Source organism: Abramis brama (assembly GCF_963993115.1).
Source record: "Abramis brama genome assembly, chromosome: 24".
Taxonomy (NCBI): domain Eukaryota; kingdom Metazoa; phylum Chordata; class Actinopteri; order Cypriniformes; family Leuciscidae; genus Abramis; species Abramis brama.
This window is the reverse complement of record NC_139986.1, coordinates 5,155,931-5,179,158: the sequence shown is the minus strand read 5'-3', so window position 1 is coordinate 5,179,158 and position 23,228 is coordinate 5,155,931. Positions and strand designations below refer to the sequence as shown.

General features: G+C 36.1%; 1 protein-coding gene across 4 annotated transcripts in view; it reads right to left on the bottom strand.

Moving 5' to 3' along the window:
* Positions 1 to 23,228, bottom strand: part of ccny (cyclin Y) — a 58,732-nt gene that overhangs the window by 17,760 nt on the left and 17,744 nt on the right. For 2 of the 4 annotated variants that reach the window (XM_084102232.1, XM_084102234.1), the window contains exons 2-3: positions 1,275 to 1,349; positions 799 to 819 (exon numbers count right to left, since the gene is read on the bottom strand). In XM_084102232.1, coding sequence (XP_083958358.1) covers positions 799 to 819; positions 1,275 to 1,349 — 96 coding nt within the window. The remainder of the gene's footprint in view (positions 1 to 798; positions 820 to 1,274; positions 1,350 to 23,228) is intronic. The other 2 variants (XM_084102235.1, XM_084102233.1) reach the window with 1 other exon arrangement.

Genomic DNA, 23,228 nt, shown 5'->3' with positions numbered 1-23,228 from the left:
GGGTGAGCAAAAACACACTGTTTTGTGTCTGTTCCTTTAAATGCAAATGAGCTGCTGCTCCCGGCACAGAGGGCGGAGCTTCAACAGCTTGTGTCCTTTTACCTCACACAGACATGCACTGAAAATTTCAAAAACTTTCAGCCTTTTATGTTCAAACCGGAGTCAGATGATGGAGAGACTCAAGAAGAAGTGACAACATGTAGAAGCAACAGGACATTTCTGAATGGTTAGTTGATGAATTTATGTAGCTTATGTGTAGTTATCTTCTAGTCATTGATTAGCATATTCTGTCTTGATAATCTATAAATCGTGTTCAGAGGTTTATGTAAATTCTAGGGTTGGTGATGTCACTAACCCTGGAGGAATGTTGTGTAGTCTCTACCAGCCGTTTGTTGTAGTCCTTAAAAAGCAATTTCTTTAAAAGCAAATATCTCCATTTGCTTTGAACTTTGAGTGTTGTAACTTTGCAGATGTTGTTTATGCTCAAACAGCAACATTACACACTAACTAAAGTTAGAAAAGTGAATTCATAATCAACCACCCCTTTAATCTGAAAAGTTGTTGCCCCATTAAGCAGCTTCAATGTAATTAGCTACTTTTTGTTAGCTTGTAGTGTAGCTAACTACAAAGGGTATAGCTTCACTGCGGTTAAACTGAGTAGCTTGTTGCTTATGAAAACTAGCTTCCTGAACAAAAAAAGCAGCTTACAGCATAAAATCAAACTACAGGCATTCTGAATCTATAAAGCTTTAGCACAACACAGCAGCAGACTAACAAACACGCTGAGATCAAACGTACCTTTCTTGTTGGGTAAAATAACTGAAAAACAAGAAGGTTTCTAAATTAAATCTGAGCATGGATAACAAGGCTGACATTTACTTGTCCCCGACTTCACAGTTCATACGCCACTAATTGTGTTTTGTCACTGGAACCATGAGGCGTCTGATAGACCAGATTCACAAAACATCTCACTAACAATTCCCTGAGAAACAAGGAGAATATCATAACATTAGCCTGGGTAGAAATATCACCCACTGGGAAGAGCTGACAGTTAATAAAGCATCATCACCCAGGGGTATCGTGTTAAATCAAACTATTATTGAAAGTTTTCTCTGAGGAGGGAATGTTTGGTCTGACTAAGTTAGGGCCATCTGTGCGCTTCGCTTGGATCCGACTGAAGCAATCCTGACCGTGGTTTTGTTTTAATTAACGTTCCCTTCCAGCATCCAGTCTTAAGGGGAGACTGTCCCACTCATCATGCGAGTCTCTCTCACCGTCTGTTTGAGACTTGCTGAGAAAGATGGTGCTGGCGCGCGGGTGGTCCGAAGGATTGTACTCCATGTTGAGCTCTGAGGAGAGAAAAAGAGAAAGACTTGAGTTACTATTTGAGTATTATTAGAATAATCAAAATCGGGAAACATTTCGTCAGGCAAGCCACAGTATTTATTTATATACACACAGCCTTGAAAAATGGCGACATATAAAATAATTCGATGTAGCAAAATACTCACTGTTCAGAACAGTGTCATTTATATACTATTATAGTATTTATTCATATTTTGAGTTAGCTTTCATTCATTTGTGAAATATGTTTCATTTACTTTAATTTCATTTCAATTTTGACTTGTTAACTTGTTTTATTTCACTTAATATTTATGTTATACTTATACAGTATAATTATACAGTTTTTTTTTTTCAATTAACCAAGATGATTTTTTAATAGTTTTATTTAATAACAATAACAACACTAGCATACTCTGCTAGTAAACGGCATATTTTGGCAATTGACAAAAATACTGCATGCTGCAAAGATAGTAGCAATGTACAGTAATATGTATGTTTTTACTCTGCTATGCCATTATACCAACACTAGGGGGCAGATTTATGATCATGGGAACCGTGGACCATTTGTGCACTATTTCTGAATGAGGGACTAAAACCCTTAATCATTTGTATTTCATTTTACAGTACATATACTCCAATATACATACTATATTTATTCTTATGTTTATATTAAAATGTATATTAGAGTAATGTTTATAACATTTATTGTAAAATATATTTTATTTTATTGTATTGTTGCCTGCCATCAATTCTAGTCATCATCAATACACAGACTTGAAACTTCATTTTTTATTATAACATTTATTATTAATTTAATTTACATTTTATATTAATACTATTTTTAATTAATTATTTGTTTATGTTTTATTTAATTATTTAATTTATGTAAGAATTTATTTTTAATTTTTAATTTAAGAAACTTCCTTTCTGCACAGATTCCTTCCGACTTTCAGACGGATGTGCGCACACACACACACACACACACACACACACAATGTCATCAGAGGAAACTGGCGTTGTGGCACGCCCCGACCAGGAAACAAGGAACCCAGAGTTCATAGCCTGCAGTAACCACAACAGCCAATACTAAAGACATCATCATCATCATCATCATCATCATCATCATCATCATCATCATCTTTGAGATTTGCGAAACTGAACATAATCGTGACAGTGAAATAACCGCTTCAGAGACAGCCACGTGAGCAGGCAGCTGTATTGTGTTTTAAGTCTTTTGAAGCCGTGTCTTTTTTATGCGGAAGAGCCACTTGAATCTCAAATGAGCCTCGACTGTGAGACGTATGAAGCGCTGTGAGGTGCAGAGGAAAGACTGATTAATAAAAGATGGAGCTGTGTGGGAGAGAAAGGTGGATACGGATGAAAAAGTGGAGGGGAGACCAGAGAACTGTGAATGTGCTGCCGGTCTCAGAGAGGTTTATGGGCAGCTGGATACATACACTGTAATATTAATGTGTTTTATTGAAGAAGAAGAAAAAAAGTGCACACTCATGGCAGAACATGTGGTAACCACAGTTTTCAATGGGATTGAGTCATTTCCTCTTTTCCTGAGACCCACCCTCAGTATATTGTGAAGAGGAGGAGGTCTGAACACCCCATGACTTCCTCACACTCGGGAAACAGCTTCTAACACACACACTTACCAAGCACACTAGAGCATGTGCAAATCCGTATCTTTCCAGCATGTGCAAAACTACATGTTAGGGCCCTATGAAATCGGTTTTATTTTATAATTTTCCAATTTTTCTGGATTCCTTTTTTAATAGTTGATTTAAATATAAATAATAAACAAAATCATAAAACTTAAACAATTTAATAATATATAACATTTTTAACAATAATAGGAAATGGGACTTAAAGGGGTCATATAATGGTACATGCACTTTTACAAGTTGATTGTACTGAAATGTGTGTTGGCAGTGCCTGTACACAGCCATCATAAAATGATAAAAATCCATCCAGTGTTTTTTTTTTAATCTTCTTATATGTTTCCTCCTGTCTCAAATCAAGCTGTTCGATATTGTGACGTCACAAAATCGACGCCCCTCCCACGATGGGTGATTGACAGCAGCGTTTCAAACACAGACCCGCCCTCGTGAGCGAGCTGTCAATCATTAATTCATTGTTGATAGCTGGAGTGCTGAGTAGAATGGCGTCTAACGATTGTGGTGTTTTGTTCTTGGGTGTACACAGCGGTCATACGAACATATTGATGATGTTTCTAAATCCGTACAGCTGAAGACGCAGTGGCTGAGTTTGTTTTCGAAGGGAATATTCCCCACGATCAACGTCAATGCTGTCATGTTTGCGCGAATCATTTCACCAGACTCGAGACTGCTTTACAAACGAGGGTCAGTATAAAGCTGTTTTTGCTAAGAAGCTGCTCCAGAAAAAAGGATCAGTACCAACTATTCGTGTTCCTGCTGAACCTCCAGAAGAAGAAGTGAGTGTAACGTTTTATTGACCTTTATATTAATCTTTATATTAATCTTTGCAAATAGCTTGCACGCTTCACGATGAATGCGTCTTTTTACACTCAGGGTACATTATGGCATGTTTTCTATGTACGACATTATCAATATAATTCATAATCCCACGTTTATAATGAACGATGCGTTATGGTTATTGTCAGAGAATGTCCGTAGACGGGCTCTGGTTATTGTGTTACAAACGGTGTACGCACAGAACAGAGGGGTGGGGTGAGCAAAGCTCATTATCATTTAAAGACACATGCACTGAAACGGCGTGCTGAAAACAGAGCTGTTTTTGACCAGGTAAAATGAGTGTTTTCTTACAATACTAATGAGAATTTTTAATTAAAGTATATTACAAATTTTTAATTTAGACCCTAAAGAATCATATTAGCTTGTACAAAAATGACATTATATGACCCCTTTAAGCCGGGCATATATTTATTAGTTTAAATTACATCCAATGGCTTGGCTCTAAAAACACTGAAAGTCAGCTTTAAATCTCAAAAAAAGTTAATTTCAGTTTATTCTTTTCAATTAATCAGTTCAAAATAGTGATTCAGTGTAACAATGTTTCCAGAGGCCCTGTGTGGTATTTTACATTCTATAAATGTTTTAGCAAAGGCATTAAGGATATAAAAGATATGAGCCAATAGCTCATAATTATTCTTAATCAATACTATAAAATATTGAATTAGGTCAATGAATGTTTCTGTCCTGAATTGCGGCGGTAGCCCAGTTAACAGCACCAGCTGTGGCCTGTCTCGGGCACGGCTCATTGGACAGCACAGGCTGGCATGAAGCCCTAGAGTCTGCCTGGCATCAGTGCCCACTGCTGTCAACATGTCCCCTGCAGTCACTGACAAATGTGCATGTTCACACTCAAGAAGAGCAAAGCCACATGAAGAGGACATCCAGGACTAGAATAGATGGACGGCCAGTGGCCACTCACTGTCCTATGACAGTTTTATTCCACAATGGCCGTATCATTTTTAATCATTCTGCTGTTCTACTGAATGATTTGCTGCAGAATCAAGCAGTTACTTTGTTTTTTTCAACTACCACTTTGAGTTTGAGACTTCAAAAAGTTCATAAAGAGATCGTAAAACTAATCCTTATTTTTCTGAAGAGATTCGATCGCTTTATATGATGAACAGATTGAATTTAAGTAACTTACTAATTGAGTAATTCACTTTTATTTACATGTAACATTCATTAACACACATCAGTTGTGGTAAACGGAAGCTAAAGCATGTTCGCGTGACGTGAACCAATGAGGTTCATTCTCGTGTTACACATCACGTTTGAGCTTCAGCAAGAACCAATGAGGTTCATTCTCGTGTTATGCATCACGTTTGAGCTTCGGGAAGAACCAATGAGGTTCATTCTCGTGTTACGCATCACGTTTGAGCTTCAGCAAGAACCAATGAGGTTCATTCTCGTGTAACGCATCACGTTTGAGCTTCAGCAAGAACCAATGAGGTTCATTCTCGTGTTACGCGTCACGTTTGAGCTTCAGCAAGAACCAATGAGGTTCATTCTCGTGTTACGCATCACGTTTGAGCTTCAGCAAGAGGTTTGTTCTCGCGCATCAATCAGGTTCGGTTGAGCTTCGGTTTATGTTCGCTGATCAATGTTTATATGTGAATAAAAGCCTAAATTCAACCTGTTCATCTCTTTATTAACTTCTTGAAGCGTCAAAGTGGTAGTTGTATAGCTGTCAATGGAGGGACAGAAAGCTCTCAGATTTCATTAAAAAGAAAAATTTTAGGTGAACTAACCCTTTAATAGATATTTAATATGGAAGTTAAAAATGCTCTTTTTCTCATCCATGCAAGAGGCCACAAAAACATCTCATGCTTTACGCCTGCTGTCAGCTCTCAATCTCATCAGCCTTGCCAAGTTCATTCCTGTCACCCAGACAGGTCTGCAAATCCATGGACGGGAGGAACTGGGGTTTCATGGCTGATGTGAAGCTCAAACGATGAGAAGTAGTGAATGAACTCAGCACCTCTGCAGAGCATGTAGAAGCCAAATCTGCTCAGCTCAGTGTGAGCAATAGCGCTGTGGTGGGGATTTCAACGGTTCATGCCCATCATACAGCAAACAAACTAATTCATCCACTTTAATAGAAACTGAATGATAAAATATTGATTGTTTGATACAGCCCATTTAAAAATGTTTTTGGTCAATGCCTGATTACATTCTGGAAGATTCATTTCAAAGGTTATTGATTCAGTATTCTCCAATATCATGCAAACAAAGACTCAATGCCTCATAATGATAGCCTGGTCCCACCAGACTCTCATACATTTCATTTGTACAGAGAGTCTGGCCACTCTCCATTGAGAAGCGTTAACTTCCTTTAAGGCAGATACTCTGTTGAAGTTTAAAACTATTGGATCTGCCCAGAGCCACTCTGGATCTGCCATAACCAATCACTAGCGTTCGCCTTAGCCAACTCATTCACCACTAACGGAGCGAGCTGGAAAATCAAACTCTTCCCGAACCCTGTGGGGAGGAGGGCCACAACATCATGGCTTCCAACAAAACTCAGCAAAGATTGTTCTTGCTCCGGCTTTAACTTCTGGATATTCGGCAGCGTTGCCACAACGGACCGAATGGCTTCGCTCGCATCTTTCTCCACCGCCATTACTGAACTACAACTCAAACTAGCGCACGACCTCAACGCCATCGTTCTCAGCCACTCCCTCTGTTCGCTGATTGGACAGGTAAAAATTGGCCGGAGAAAACCCGCGAATTTACCGCAAACCCAGACGACGTACTGAAGGAAAATGAAAATTGAGCGGAAGTAAGTAGGAGGGCGGAGCCAGGCTATCATAATGATTGAAATCTTTCCAAAATTGGTCTCGGACAGCAAAATCATAGCCGAAACAAGTGTGTACACGCTTAAAGCAACACTATGGAACTTTTCCTCTGCGGTCCCCCTACAGGTTGGAAGCGATATTGTCCATTACCGCTGTCGTAAATCATTTAGCCTACCGCAGCCTACTGTCGCACGCACGCCCACTGTTTATCCAGCACCGGCTTTGGAATGAACGATGTCCACAGACAAGGTAGAGTATGATGCATGATTTTATGAAAGTATGATGTATTGCGACATCAGAAACGAAGAAAAACTAAATAATGACTATTGTAACGCTTGCCGTAAAGCAAGTCAAATTTGCAGTTTTCTTATGTCTCCTCAGAACTACAGAAACGCGACCCGATCTGGCAATCTTACATAGTGTGGTTATAGCAGATAAAGGACCGCAAAGCGTAGGCATGAGTGCCTTTCACCCTGTTACGACTTGATGAACCACAGAAACGATTTTGGAAACATTATTTTAAGGCAAAAAATGTTACATAGTGTTGCTTTAAAGGCTCATTCGCAGCAAGAACGAGAACTGTAAACATAAAGTTTAAAAAAAAGAGACAGACTCTAATTCTAAGAGAATAGCCACACCATATAGCATAGAGTAATAATACGATTAGAATCACTTTCAGAGCATATTCAGCTGATGAACAATAAAAACATTGATAGCCAATTGAAATCCGCTTTAACTTGGGCCTATATCCTCAGGGACTGATATCAGGATCTACTCCTGGTGCTGCACTGGGAAGGAAATCCATGCAGATGTATGAATGACATGAAGTTAATCCAGATATACTGTGCAGTGCATTACAACACAATGAAAGAAAGGATCAGCTCTACAAATCCCATCTGATCTGTACAAGTCGACTGACTGTCTATTCTCTAGTTTGGAGGGGGCTCATTTTCACCAGGAGGGACATGAAATAATTTAAACAACCTTTTCCAAGAACTGCAATCAAAAGTGTGCTACTTTTTTTCTGGCTGTTAAAATTATGATTTTTTTTCCAATTGCTTTATGTTTCAGCCTTAAGAGTAGCGAGACGACTTTTTTAGGGCATTTACTTCTTTTTCCCAGGAAGGCAATAAACTCATACATGACTGGAACAGTGTTATTTTCAATAAATAAATAAATAAATAAAAAAATCATATTATGCTTTTTTACATTCTCTTTAGAGTGTATTGTTGCTGTTTGATCATGAAAAAGTTCTGCAAACTTGCAAAGTTACAAACTACAATGTCCCTCCAGCGGGAGTTATTCTCTATATCAGTGTCACTGTTTCTGAACTTCCTCCATTGTAGTCTTGAGTTTTCTTCCGAGAACGAACACTTCACAATATTCCTCATTTAAATAATTCCCACTCAAGGCATACGAAAAAAAAAGAAAAAAAAAGGGACAAGGCCTGGTTGAGTTAGTTAGTAGTGTGTTGAAACTCGCAGTTATGGTAAGGGGCGTGACATTTCCAGCTGACCAATCACAACACACTGGTCCATCCGACCAATCAGAGCACACTGTGTTTTTCAGAAGGAGGGGCTTCATAGAGACAGGAACTAAACAGAGCGTTACTGACAGACTGGGAAGTGAGAAGCTGCAACAATGTCAAATATGGGAAAAAACTAAATCAAGACTTTAAAAAAGGGCATAATGGGTCCTTTTTAAAATGTAAAGAGCCAACAATTTTAACTAAACATCAATTCAATTATTTTTTAAAGGCAACATACAATCAAAAGACATTTAATATGTGGATATACTTCCATAATCAATAAAACGACAAGAGAAAAATATAGTAATAAAAGATCAAGATGATGGGATAATAAATCCTTCAGTGTGTGTACAGCTGGTGTCAGAGGCGAGATTACAGGACAGTTTATGGAATCATGCCCACAGCACACAAACACAAACACACACAAATACATACAAACACATATACACACACACACAAAGCCCTCAGTGGAAAGTGCCACCTGGACGTCATACGCAATTCCCAAACACTGACCCAGAGCCACATGACAAGAGCAAAAAAGTCCATTTGTCACATGAGCTACTTACTCAAGGAAGTTTTGAAACATGTACTTCCTTTTTTCATGAAGACATAACTGCACTTTTTCATTGACGACCCTCTCTTTCAGTGTCTGAGGGGTTGTACCGTTTACACACAATTCTGAGACAATGTTTTCAGTCAATAGTTATGTTTCCACCCAAAGACGCAAAATTAGAATACTGCATAAAGCTTTTGTGAATAAATCAGTGTTACCATCCCGTGTGTTCAAGAGAACAAAATAACCACTTCCTGGGAAATTGGCGCAAAATATCTAATAAAAATGGAACTTGCAATCGGGAAAGCAACTGTGGCTCATTTTTCCTTCACCACAAATTACTTTCACAGTCGTCTGAGAAGCTTCTGGGAGGGAATTAAAACAAATCAAATTTTGATGACAGACTTTGGCTCAGGCATTTCAGAATGATCAAACCAACATTTGAGATTCTGTGCGATGCAATTAGTTCACTGGTTTGTCCAGATATCCAATCACATCCTCTGCTCGGGCAAAGTAGCACAAGTTTTTTTCCATTGAAACGTTTTTTTTTTGTTTTGTTGCACATCAAGGGATTTATTTGGTAAATGTTTTTTCATCATAGTTTATGCACGTCTTATTGGATAAAAAAAAAAGTGTATCATCCTCAATTATGCAAATTTTTTGAATTTATGCGAAATGTGCATAAAAGTGGGTGGAAATAGAGCTATAATTCAAATCATTTAAATGTATCAATCAACTTGTAAAAACACGCAAAAACTGTTTAAAGTGATGCACATACAAGGCACCAAGATAAACATTAAAAATGGGGATCAAAATATATTATAATTTTAACTAATTATCGCCATGTTCTTAGATTTGTGAATAATCCTAACATTAAAAACAGTGTGATATAGTCATTCAACATTTATTTGATGCAATTAAAAACTTTGAACAGCATATTTATTAGTAGTATTTTTTTTCTTTTTACATTTAGTAGGCCTAAAGTGTGCATTTAGACTACTGTTTAAATTTCCATTTATTAACAACAATTACAGGACTTGATCAAACATTTAGCAACTTTTAATTTAAATAACCATCATAAACACACTACAATAAATTTCACATTTAGCTTTGCCTTTAAGTAGTGTGAAATATGTTTCTCAGTCTCTGCAGTTGCTGTTTCTCCTCTCTCCGTTTAAATAAGAACATATTTTTCCCATGTATTAGCTTATTTAACATGTTCATTGTCATGCTAAATAAATAATAAATCACTACTTACTATAAATAAATAAATAAATAAATAATATATATATATATATATATATATATATATATATATATATATATATATATATATATATATATATATATATATATATATATATATATACAGTGCAATGCATAAGTGAATACACCCATGCTAAAGTTGACTAAAAAGAGGAATAAAAAATCATATTTTGGAAATTTAACTTAATGCCTTAATTTAAAAAATTAGGAAAAATCCAACCTTTAAGGACACCAATTTTCTTTGTGAATGAATAATGTATCGTAAATAAATAAATGTTCTTCCTTAAAATACATGGTGCATAAGTGAGTACACCCCTATGTTAAATTCCCATAGAGGCAGGCAGATTTTTATTTTTAAGTATTTAAAAAAAAAAAAAATTAGGATACTATTCATCCTGATAAAGTTCCCTTGGCCTTTGGAATTAAAATAGCCCCACATCATCACATAGTCTTCACCATACCTAGAGATTGGCATGGGGTACTTTCCATAAGATCATCTCTCAATGCAAATCAAACTAGCTATTAGGCTAACTGAAATAAAATCATGCCAATCTCTAGGTATGGTGAAGGCTATGTGATGATGTGGGGCTATTTTAATTCCAAAGGCCAAGGGAACTTTATCAGGATGAATAGTATCCTAATTTTTTTTTTTTTTAAATACTTAAAAATAAAAATCTGCCTGCCTCTATGGGAATTTAACATAGGGGTGTACTCACTTATGCACCATGTATTTTAAGGAAGAACATCTATTTATTTACGATACATTATTCATTCACAAAGAAAATTGGTGTCCTTAAAGGTTGGATTTTTCCTAATTTTTTAAATTAAGGCATTAAGTTCAATTTCCAAAATATGATTTTTTATTCCTCTTTTTAGTCAACTTTAGCATGGGTGTATTCACTTATGCATTGCACTGTATATATATATATATATATATATATATATATATATATATATAGTAAAGAACTTTAGAATTAAAATGTATACATGTATTAACACATAACAAGAAGTTCTAGGCAGAACAACAGCCCCACTGCTTAATGGGTAATTTAATATTCTTATAATAATATTATTACATGCAAATATTTAATATTAACATGCATTATTAATTAATACTAGTACTTTAAAACACAAAATGCACAGTATGCACGTTTTTGTAAACACTTTTGATTTGTTTTTAAAATTGAGGGTCATTTTTTTAACCCAGAAAATCCTTTGCCGTCCAGTGAGCTGCACTTTAAAGTCTCCAGGGTGTGAGATGTGTGAGGAAAGCATCCGAGAGCACACGCAGCATAATGGAGGTGTTCAGGCTTCAGTGAACTCGTGCTGATGCTGAGAGACTGAACACTGAACTCAATGAACTCACACAAGACATCAGCCTGCTTCTCTCTCACTCACACTGCAGGATGCAAATCTTGACAATACTAATCACTAATTCACTAATAGAGCCGGCAAGAGCTGTGACAGCTGAACTCATTTTAGTGGGATTTGCCAGGCAAGCATCACTATTACTATGCCCATCATTTGTGCCAGTTTATTTTATGTAGGCTAGTTATTATGTAGGCTATTTTGAATAAGTTTGAATAACTATATATATATATATTCAGTTTTAATTTTAATTTTAGTTTAAGTTATAGTCATTTTCTTGCATGCTTTTGTCATTTTTATTCATATATATATATATATATATATATATATATATATATATATATATATATATATATATATATATATTAACATTTTGCTTTCAATTATATCCACATCAATTTTAGTTTTAGTCATTTTGTTGCACTTCAACTTATTTCAGTTCATTTCCAAGGCTTCATTTCTAATTTGTCAGTCATACTTTTTTCAGGTTTATTTCAACAATTTATTTTTATTTCACTTTATTCCAACCGTTTATTTAACGATTTATAATGGCTTTAGTTTAAGTTAAACATTACAACTCTGGTTTGTGCCTTGAATAATTAGGGATATTAAGAAGAGGCATGCTATTATTTTTCTAAACAAACTTTGCAATCATTTTCAGCTGGCACATGATAAAACGGTAATAAATAAATAAATAAATAGCCTAGCTGAATGTATTACTGCATAAAATATGATAAGTGGACTCCACTCTTTGAATTAGGTCAAGTACAATACTACTGTTTAATACAATTATTTTTGCCAGCAGTACTTTTCACTATAATTTTTTTCTTTATAAGTATTCATTATATACTGCACAGCATGCCATGCATGAACCAAGTCAACCAGCTACGAGGTGAATCATAACATTACAAACTTTGATTTGAAGCAAAAAAGTATGTAAAAATCTAACGCCTTTATTGAGGGAAAAAACTACAATGCCATATAGCACTGCGAACAGCATAATCAAATTAAAAATGATGGAGAAATAGAAATCTACCCATTTAAAAATGTTGATTATATTTTAAGTATATATTCAAATATTAAAGTATTTTGAGAGCATAGGGAGACCGACTATATTACATTCACAGTGCTCAATGGGAGGGGGCGGAGCTAACAAGATATTTTGGTGCATTTTGTTTGTTTAGACTCTCTGATTGGAGGAATTTTCTGCACGCCGTCATGAGCAATGCAGTTTTTCACCACAAATTCTGCTGTTAAACACAATTATTTTAAAACTAAGTTAAAATAATGTAGGGTGACGGGCCTGACGGCTTCAATAACCTCATCTTAGTACTTCGACTTAAACTTTTCTAAATATAAAAAACAGGGTTTTTTTTTGTTTTCCAACTAACTTTTAATATATGAATATGAAACTATATATTATAATTAATATTAATTTGTAATTATATTAATATGCATTTTTTTCATCCAAATTTTCAGCATCAATTCTATAAAAAAAAAAAAAAAAACTATTTTTAATAGGTTAAGATTTAGTTAACAATAACAATGATCCTCAACAGGGTGAAATGGACAACCACAAACACACAGGGTGGTCACAACAACATCCTCATATGACAGGAAGTGACATAAGAGCCGAGACTGATCGCCGTTTCCCCACTGTGACCCTGCACTGAACCTGAACTGTACTCTGCACAAACAGCACTTTCAGTGAGCGTCTGCAACAAACGCAAACATCCATAAATCAAATATGATAACAAATATGTTAGATTGCTTCTGCATCTTCAATCAAACCTTGTGCCCCAAGTCCAATGGGAAAGACAGTTGGATGGTGATGGTATTTCTCTTTGAGTCATTATCTGGTGCAAATGAGCCATCTGTGGCCTGTCACACTTCCTGTCAGGAGACGACATCATATCCTCTCTTTGGACATAATGTTTCAGTGGTCGCTGAAAGCTGTTGTTGTGTAAACAATGGTTCTTTTCGAGAGGAAAAAAAAAAGCCCCAACTGTGTGCACACTTGATTATTTGGGAACTCTTAAACTGAAGGAAGGCAATACAACAGACTGGGACCAAAATCCAAACATTTATGACTTTATGATAGTCTTTGTTCTATGCAACACAAAAGGAGAAGTTTTGCAGAATGCCCAAGCTGCTGTTTTCCATTCAACAACAATGACAGTCACCATGACCAAAACAGCCCACACGACATATGGTTGTCAAATTAGCAGGTTGCACTTTATTTCGATAGTCCACTTTAGACATTCTACTAACAATAAGTAACTTTGGAGATAAATGTCAACTAAATATCATTAGAGTATTAGTAGATGGTCTGCTTAATATCTGCTAACACTTTATTGTGTTAAAAGTAACTTGGCAACTACAAATCAACTTATTCTCCTAACCCTAACCCTAACCTAACAGTCTACTAATACTCTAATGTGAGTTAGTTGACATGTAACCAATTAGCAAAATTACGATGAAATTTTAATTGCAAAAAAAGTGTATGTCAATAGTATGAACGATGTTTGAGGCACAGCTCAAACAGAAGTTAATTTGAACCAGCTGGGAAATCTTTCGCCCTCACATGAAATTCCCATTCACTGGGATTCCTATTGAAATGGCTGGATATGTAAAATAGCTACAGGACTATAGGATGCTCATTTTGGTCAATTACTCCTTGAATAAAACTAAAGAAGAGAGAAGGGGAGCATGTGGTTGCGTCGGGATACACACCGCACACATTCCCAGTTTCCCTGCAGACTGGCCAACACCCTCTCCATCTCCTGTACGGCTTCTCAAAAAGGGTTGAATAAATCAAAGGATCTCATTGTGAACGTGCTGACGCACTGCAGCCATTAGTGAGGAAGGAAAGTCAATTGTGTTTCCAACACCAGATTGAGAGACTCTGCTTCATTCAGCATCAACTTTATAGTCTATAATTCACAAGAGACTCTCACATACAGTTCATTGAAACATTTATTGGATATCTAAAGTTATCATCATTATTTTGAAATAGAGATATAATGTAACGTGGATAACAACCTCATCAAGTAAAAATGTGATGCATCCTGACAGCAGGCACATGGATATGGATGCTGAAACAGCAGTGTGTGTGTGTGTGTGTGTGTAGAGCAGTAATTAGCCCGTGTTAATACTTTGTTCTGTCTTGTCGTGGCGTCCTCGCCTGTCGCCTGGGCAGCGGAACCATGGAAACCCCAGATAAAGGACAGCGGACTCTTTCTCTATGATCAGCCAGCAGCACTGACTCTATGCACATCTCTGTGAGAACACATGTGACCCTGGATCACAAAACCAGTCACAAGGGTCAATTTTCTGAAATTGAGATGTATGCGTCATCTGAGAGCTGAATAAATAAGCTTTCAATTGATGTATGGTTTGTTAGGATAGGACAATATTTGGCCGAGATACAACTATTTGAAAATCTGGAATCTGAGGGTGCAAAAAAAATCTTAACATTGAGAAAATCTCCTTTAAAGTTGTGCATTTATGTTCGCGATTGTGCTGCATCCACTCACAAAAATAAATGATTTATATATTTCCGGTAGGAAATTTACAAAATATCTTCATGGAACTTGATCTTAACTTAATATTAGAATGATTTTTGGCATGAAAGAAAAATTGAAAATTTTGACCCATACTGCTTGGCCATATAAATGTGTACAATATTCAAGATTCTGCACTATTTCAACGTCATTATCATACAGTATGTAAGCAAATCAACTCTTTTAATAAAAGTTCAATCAAAAGGGTGCATTACTCATACTGTGTGTGAACAACATGACTCTTGTGTTGAATTTAGAGCTGTCAAAGTTAACACAACAACGCATTAACAATTAAAACATAACGACGTTAAAGCAGGCTTTATTTAACCCTATGAATCACTCATAGTTCAAGCCAGGGTTGCCAGATCTACAGGTGTTCCCTACACCAAACATTATTTGTAGTGCGCATCCCATCCAATAATCCCAAAGAGCTTTGTGCTTTGTTACTTCTGATTAGAAACAAAGTCTCAGGTCTTTAGGAGTAATAATAGGAGTTTTTATATATATATATATATGTATGTATGTATGTATGTATGTATATGTATATGTATATGTGTGTATGTGTGTATATATATATATATATATATATATATATATATATATATATAAGAATAAACATAGGAATAAGTAATAATATAGTCACTATATTATAGTGTAGCCTACTCCTCTCTTAGAGTTCATTTTTCTAGCTAACTATCGAGTTAATGGACATTAACGTCTTTCCTGAGGTAAATGTGCCATTACGTGACATTGTTTACAAGCTGTTTTATTGACGTCTTTGCGGTTGGAACACTGATTGAGCGATTACATGAGACATGAATCATTTCAGTAAGTTGTTCTGTATCTTTCAACATACCTTCTGATGTTCATTCATGTTTTTTCCATGCTGTAACTAGTAGTAAAGAGGAAATGACGATCGGTTCACTTGTCGTTTGAACTGAGGCGATACAGCGATCTGTAACTCCACATTAAAGAGTGCCAAAACCATATTTATCACTTGGATTTTGTAGTAAAATTGACAGAACTTAAAAGCTGCCACTTTTTTATATCCAGGGTTCGTACACTTTTTCCAAGGTCAAATTCAAGCACTTTTCAAGCACTTTCCAGGTCCATTTTAAAGCTTTTCCCAGCACCTTACACTACCGTAAATTACATACCAATACATAGTTAAAATTCTTATTTAGTGTTTTTATCACATCAAAAGAGATAAACAGCCAAATGTTTCATAATAGCAGAGGGCTGCACGATATAGAAGAAAAATGAGATATGCGATAACTCATTAAATAATGCGATATTCAATATGCGATACGATAATGCTTAAAGTGTGTCAAATTAACTTAAATTATCTTTAAAATATCTTTCAAATGATATAACCTACACATACGTGTTTCACATTCTTTTTGTGATAAGAAAATATCCCTACAACTTCAAGACAGTGAACATCAGTGTTTTACTATAGCATAAGAAGTGTTATTTTAACATCACTGGGGTTTAGGGGTTCAGGTTATCCTAAATTAGGTTTATTTAACAACAGAAACTGATTAATCAAATGTAAAAATAAACACTGCTTGGTTTTCACTGCATGAATTAAATATACTGATTCTTATTAAAGCTACAAAAGTTATTCAGCCAAAAGCAGTGAGTGATTTTCTTTGTCTTTTGTTCATGACCCCAGTTATTGCAGGGCCGTTGCGATATGCAATTATGCATATTGTAATATATACATTTGCAATATTTCGATATATTGTGCAGCCCTAATATTTAAGCCAATCACAAGTTTTATTCTTCAAAATGTATCACTAAGTATATGAATAATATACTTTTCATTATATCAATGTCCAAATATTGCTGACCAGATAATGTGATTTATAGGCTGTAAAACTGAATTAATTTCAAATATGAAGACTTAGAAATATTCAGAAATATTTGACAGGCCTTCCCGTTTTGGGACACATTCTTGATATAGACCAGGTTTGAACAATATCTGAGTGCACAGGCACCTGCCTGATAAATGTATTTCATTGCCAAGATGTCTTGGGCCAAGACATAACGTTAGCTAATACATTTACTGTAATAGAGCAGTGTAAATATTGCATAGGGTCATCCTAAACCTTACAGTAACAGTATACTACTTATGACACTGACTGATTTCAGTTCAGCAATCGCCGACTGTTGTTATGCACTGGGCTAACGTTTGCAGGTTAATTTGCACGTTACAGTTCTGTAATTTTGGCAATGTTCACTGCATATTCCACAAATGAACATAACGGACATGCAATACTTACATTACATTATCACACCAAGTACTCTCAGTCACTAATGGGCCTTTCAGATAGGACGCGGACCGCGCTGCGCTATGAAATGAAACCGATATATTTCAATGGCTTGCGCCGCGCGACTCGGACCAAAGCGGAGCTCAGCGAGCTCGCGCGCACGCCGCGGTCAAAGTTTAAAATAGTTCAACTGTTGCCGCTGCGTGGCCAATAAAAACGGTGCATCCAAACAACCACAGAAATCAAACTGAAAACTCCGCCTACTTTTGCTCTGGCCAGCGTAACGCAAATCAATCTGTATCTGATTCTGAAGGGCTACATTTTTTTCTCCATTTAATAAAGAACTATTTCGTCAGAAAGATATTTCTTGTGAAAGAAATACAGTTACAAATTCAAGCATTTTCAAGCATTTTATCCAAAATTCAAGCACTTTTCAAACCTTGAAAACACAACATCAAAATTCAAGCACTTTCAAGGATTTCAAGCACCCGTACGAACCCTGTATATCCAAAGTAACCTGCTCTGTCTTGTCTGTCAGAATCCTCTTTGCTCTGCAATGTATTTTTCAGAGAAAATTGACATGTGAGTCTGAGAGTTGGCAGCCCTGCATATGAAGGATTTCTTTTTGTAGAATGTTAAAAGTTCTCACACTCACTGGTTCGCCTTCATTTGCCCTCTGAAGAGCCATGTCTTCTATTAGATTGCATCCACAGGGTTTCTGCACACTTTTTAAAGTCAAATTTAAGACCTTTTTAAGACCCGAAAAAATCAAAATTAATACCATGCATTAGGGGTGTGAAATATTGACAAAATATGTCTCGATATTTTCAAAGTTTTGTTGATAATAATTAGATAATATTTTACTGATTGTGTTAGTGTGCTTGGTGCCATGGCTGGTTTAGGCCTGTTGTTGACAGCTGACCGACGAAGATATTCATATTTTTCATATTCTATGCAGTGGTCAGTTCACAGCAGTGACAGAAATTTAAAAAAAAATTATTAAGGGGTCATATTGGCCACCTTAAATTGATTTCCAGGGGCATTTTCACTTATATATGGACATTTGTAGATGTATGCATCACCTGTTATTTCAAATTCTAACATTCAAATTAAATTATATTAGAATAATTACACAGTACCACTGTGTTACCAGTCAAATTAAATCATTAAATCAAAATTCATCTTTGCAGTGCAGAGGTGACACAGAAGTGGCATCAGATCTGGCATTAATATATTTACACTGCATTTACAATTGCATAAACAAAGCTATGAGATTGTTAAATATGAACTGATTTCTAATTTTAACGTTCTAATTAAAGGGTACTTTAAATGTGAAACTAAAACTGCCAGTAGGTGGCGGCAAGTCACTGTCTTAATAAGTGAGTTGAGGGAGTCATTCATTCAACCGATTTGTTCAAACGGCTGATTCATTCGGGAAAGAAGCAAGTGATTGTTCATTGAATCATTAAAATGATTCGTTCAAAACGCGGATTCCATTCAAAAAATCATCACTGTCTGTTGCATTGAAACTCTGCTATGGCTTCATTTTGAAATTCTCGTTAGCGAAATAAATTGAAAACAAACAATATTGTTTATAAAATGTAACTCACAATGTTAATTTATTGTTAATTTAACAGTTATGTAAAATAAATATCACATTTGCAATTGTGCACGGGAAAACGGAACTCTTGCTGATGTCATATTGTAGGCCTATGATAACAATATAATATGATATAAATATAAGACAAAAAACTCATTTGGGAACATACCTAGCCTAACTGCACACATCACGCAGTGAAAGCACGAGAGACAAAAGCGATGTCAGCTCGCAGTGCCTCGTACATCGTTAAAACAATGATCACAATATCATCATATACAATACACATCGCACACCACTCATAAAGAATGAACTTAGAATTGAACTGACATTTACCAACTCGCTTCTCCTTCTCTCCTCCTGTTTCGCGTGCAGGAGACAGACGTACTGCTGCCGCGAATGTGACGCGCAATGTCACGTGAACAAGCAAATCCACAAAGAAAGAATAATAAAAAAGTACGCTAATTAGATTCTAATTCGGAAAACATTTAGATACGTCTAAGTCAAATTGCCATCGAAAATTTAAGACCTTTCATAAGTAACAATACGACTTTAAAAGACTTTTTATGGCCTTATTTTTTTAAAATCTAATTTTAAGACTTTTTAAGGATCTGCAGTGCAGACACCCTGCATCCATGAGGGCTGCTATACATTTGCGCTACAGCGCCCCCACTGGTCAAACCGCATTATTGCAGGCCCTTAAAATAGAAAATGTGAGATCAAACGATTTTGACATAAAAAATATGTTGTTGGATCATGTTGTCTCAGCCCTACATGAAGGGTTTGTTATCTTACATGCAACTTACTGAGTTGTATACACATTTCAGTTATTTGAGTGTAATAAAGAAAATCAAACTATCTGTATCAGCAGATATCATTCTGAATAACTGGCTATCGTTATCGGCAAAGATTTGATTGGATCATGAGATCCAAGTAGGTGGGAAACAAAATTGTTTTGCCCTTCATTAATTCATCCCACTGACAAGTGTCTGCACAATCACTGGGCAAACACACAGGAAAGTGGACAACTGGAGCACACAACTATGTATGGATGGATGGATGGATGGATGCAAATGTAAAGGTTGATTAAACTGATTCTGAAAAATGATGCTGCTCTACAAGCTCAACGTTCTAAGCTAAAATTAGCTGAAGATCAAGGGAACTTAACTGTCAAAGAACAGGAATCAATAGTCTCACAGACTTCCAACTAAGCACTATGAAAAAGGCCCTCATAAATCTGCACAGCTCATATCAGAGAGCTTCCTGAGCGTGATGTAAGCAAGCTGTCCAAACACTGCCCGTGTGTGCCAGTGCAGTGAGGCAGCTGTGAGTGTGTGAGAGTGTGGGCAGAAAACAGGCCAGCGGCACCTGCTGAGGGCATTAGAGTCCAGATCAGAATCTGTGCAGTGCTGGAGTGTTAACAGGTGTCTGATCACAACACAGCTCACAAGCTCAATCATGATTCACACATATGCTGAGTGTGTGCGTGTCAATGAAAACGGCCAATTAAGACATTTCATAACTGTAAGAAGACCATCTTGTAATATTTAGCTGAGCAGAAAGCTCAGAAATACAAAGAGAAAGGCAACCTTTATTTTCAAATAATTAATCATTTTAATTAAATGATTAAATATTAAATTCTAACAAATTACTTAAATATTAATAATAAAAAAATAAAATAAAAATGTGTGTGTGTGTGTGTGTGTAAAGGAAAAAGGGATAGAGTAAGACATTTCATAACTGTAATAATGCCATCTTGTAATACCTGGATGGATGGATGGATGACTAGACAGTAAAACACACAATGTATTATGCGATCAGGTGTTAAGCAAATGGCAAATGTTGTACTGATAAGGTTACTATGTTCTTTTAGTGGAGTATCAGCTGACAGTAACCATGTATAATCTGTGAGATCTTGAGTGAATCCTGGAGGCTTTATTTTCAGTAACTTGAGGAATCATTTTCCTACTGCAGTGTGTGAGAATGTGTGTGTGTGTGTGTGTGTGTCATGCTGTTAAGGAAGCAGGTCTGACTGTGATGCCATCTGTGCCAGCGCCACCCAGTCTTCCTGACATATAAACTCAGCAACACAATATGCACACTATACACAATACACATGAACACATTCAAGAGTAGAGCCGAGTTAATAGCACATATCTCAACACAATCAGAATCACAACACAATCAGAATTACAATTGCCACAGTGGAAGAAGTCATAAAAGTAACTAACTTGTGTTAGGCTAACTTGTTGTTTTTTTTGTTTGTTTTTTAATAATAGAAAAAAAAAGTTCTATTTTTGCAAACATAAAGGCCCTTTCACAACAAGTGAAATGAATAAGCCTCAGGCTGAAGGAAATGCAAATTCTGTACAGTAGAGAGCGCAGCTCAAACAAACCTTTCAGCTGTGCTGCTATCACAGAACAATAGGACGTAGGAGAAGAAAGTGCATCACTCTTACTTCAGCAATGAAAACGAAAATAGAAAACAGTGTCATTTACTTATTAGTATGTTTGAACTGGATCATCGAATGTCAGCGGCAAAGACATTGGTTAATAAAGTGAGATTAAATATGTACAGTATATTTGTATTAACATTTAATTATTGCCTGTTTGTGTAATATTCTGAGTTTCATTTCACTGTTTTTATTCATTTTGAGGAATACTGAATCTGTATTTGTGCAGGTGAGAGGAGTGAATGCATATTCACATTTAGTCTAGAACTACAATATCCATCATGTTCACACAGCGCACACAACACATCTTCATTTTACTCCTGATTTCTTTCAACATGAGGACAGGAGAGCTGTCAGTCAGCGGTGAAAACAAAGTAACTTGAGTTACTTATTTGAAAAAGTAAGTCAGATATTTTGTTGTAAATTTAAAAGTTATACATTACTAGTTACTTGAAAAAAGTAATTTGATTACATAGCTTTATTAATTTAATTAAATGCATTCATTTGTGTGTGTATACACACACTACCATTCAAAAGATGTTTGTTAAGATTTTTTATTCTCACCAAGGCTGGAGCTATTTGATCAGAAATACAAGAAAAACAGCAATATTGTTAAATATAACAATTTAATTTTAAATAAATGTTTTCTGATCAAAGCTGAATTTTCAGCATCATTACTCCAGTCTTCGGTGTCACATGATGATCCTTCAGAAATCATTCTAATATGTTGTTCTGCAGCTCAAGAAACATTTCCTAATATTATCGATGTTGAGTTGCTTCATATTTTTTTGTGGAAACGGAAAAAATTCAGAATTCCTCTTTTTATCCGTTTACTGCAATTACTTAACATTAACCCCAAACTTTTGAACAGAAGTGTATTTATATATAAAGTTTCTAGCATACCTATTTTTGCTTTCTTAATTTAATTTTTGTATTTTTCAGTTTGTTCTTTCTTGTCCATTTGAACCAATTATTCGTTTTTCTTTTATTAAATATATTTAATGCTGATCACGATTCAGGTCATCAGAGGTGCTCCAAACATGTTCAGCGGCCACACCCCCTTTACGCATATTAATAAGGGCTCCCCTTTCATGTGCCATATTCCCACCCAACAACACAGAGCAGCTGCGCTGATGTCATGGGAATAACTCCTGCTCTCATGAAAACACTAATCATCTAAGAATAGTTTTCGCTTCTGTGTGGCAAAAAAAAAAAAAGAGATATTTCTTTAATGTCTCACTGCAGTCTTTTCTGAACCTCTTCACGCTAGATATTTAAGTGAATTGAATATTAGACTTGAGCTAAGCAGGCTGAAGAGTTTAGAGTCAATAAACATGCAAACAATAAGAGCAAATATTGACGCAAAAAAAAAACGCTTTGAGGGAGAAAAATCTGGGCACATATCCTACACTGTCAGCCCAAAGTGCCATGCATAATTACTACAAGCCAAGCTCCGCCCCCTGCGATGCTTGAGGGCCGGGATGGGTTTCCATAGCGCTGTTTTGGGAGGAGGGCAGACGCCTTACTGTAGCGATGTAAGAGAGAAAGAGGATACTCAAGGGAAGAGAGGCTAGACAGACAGAAAATAGCTGAGCTCTGAAGGGGGTTTTGCCCAGCTGGCTGTTGTCTGTGAGGTTTAATGAAAGGACTGTGTGATATTTATGCACGTCTCTGAAGCTGGTCTATGACTCCTACACCCGCTCAACAATGGCCCTCGTGGATTCGCCTGCGGTGCTTTTGATGCAGACGTCTGCTTTTCATCGCCCAAACAAAACACACACAAACTCTGTTAAAGGAGTAGTTTACCCAAAAAATGGACATTTACTCAAGCTCCAAGTTTCAGAATAAAAGTGCATAGCTTGTGCACTATGTTCTAGTGGTCGACCGATATTGATTTTTTTTGATGGCGATGCCGAGATCTTAGCTTGTGTTCACACTTGTAGTTCGGTTCTCTTGGTTGTTTTGG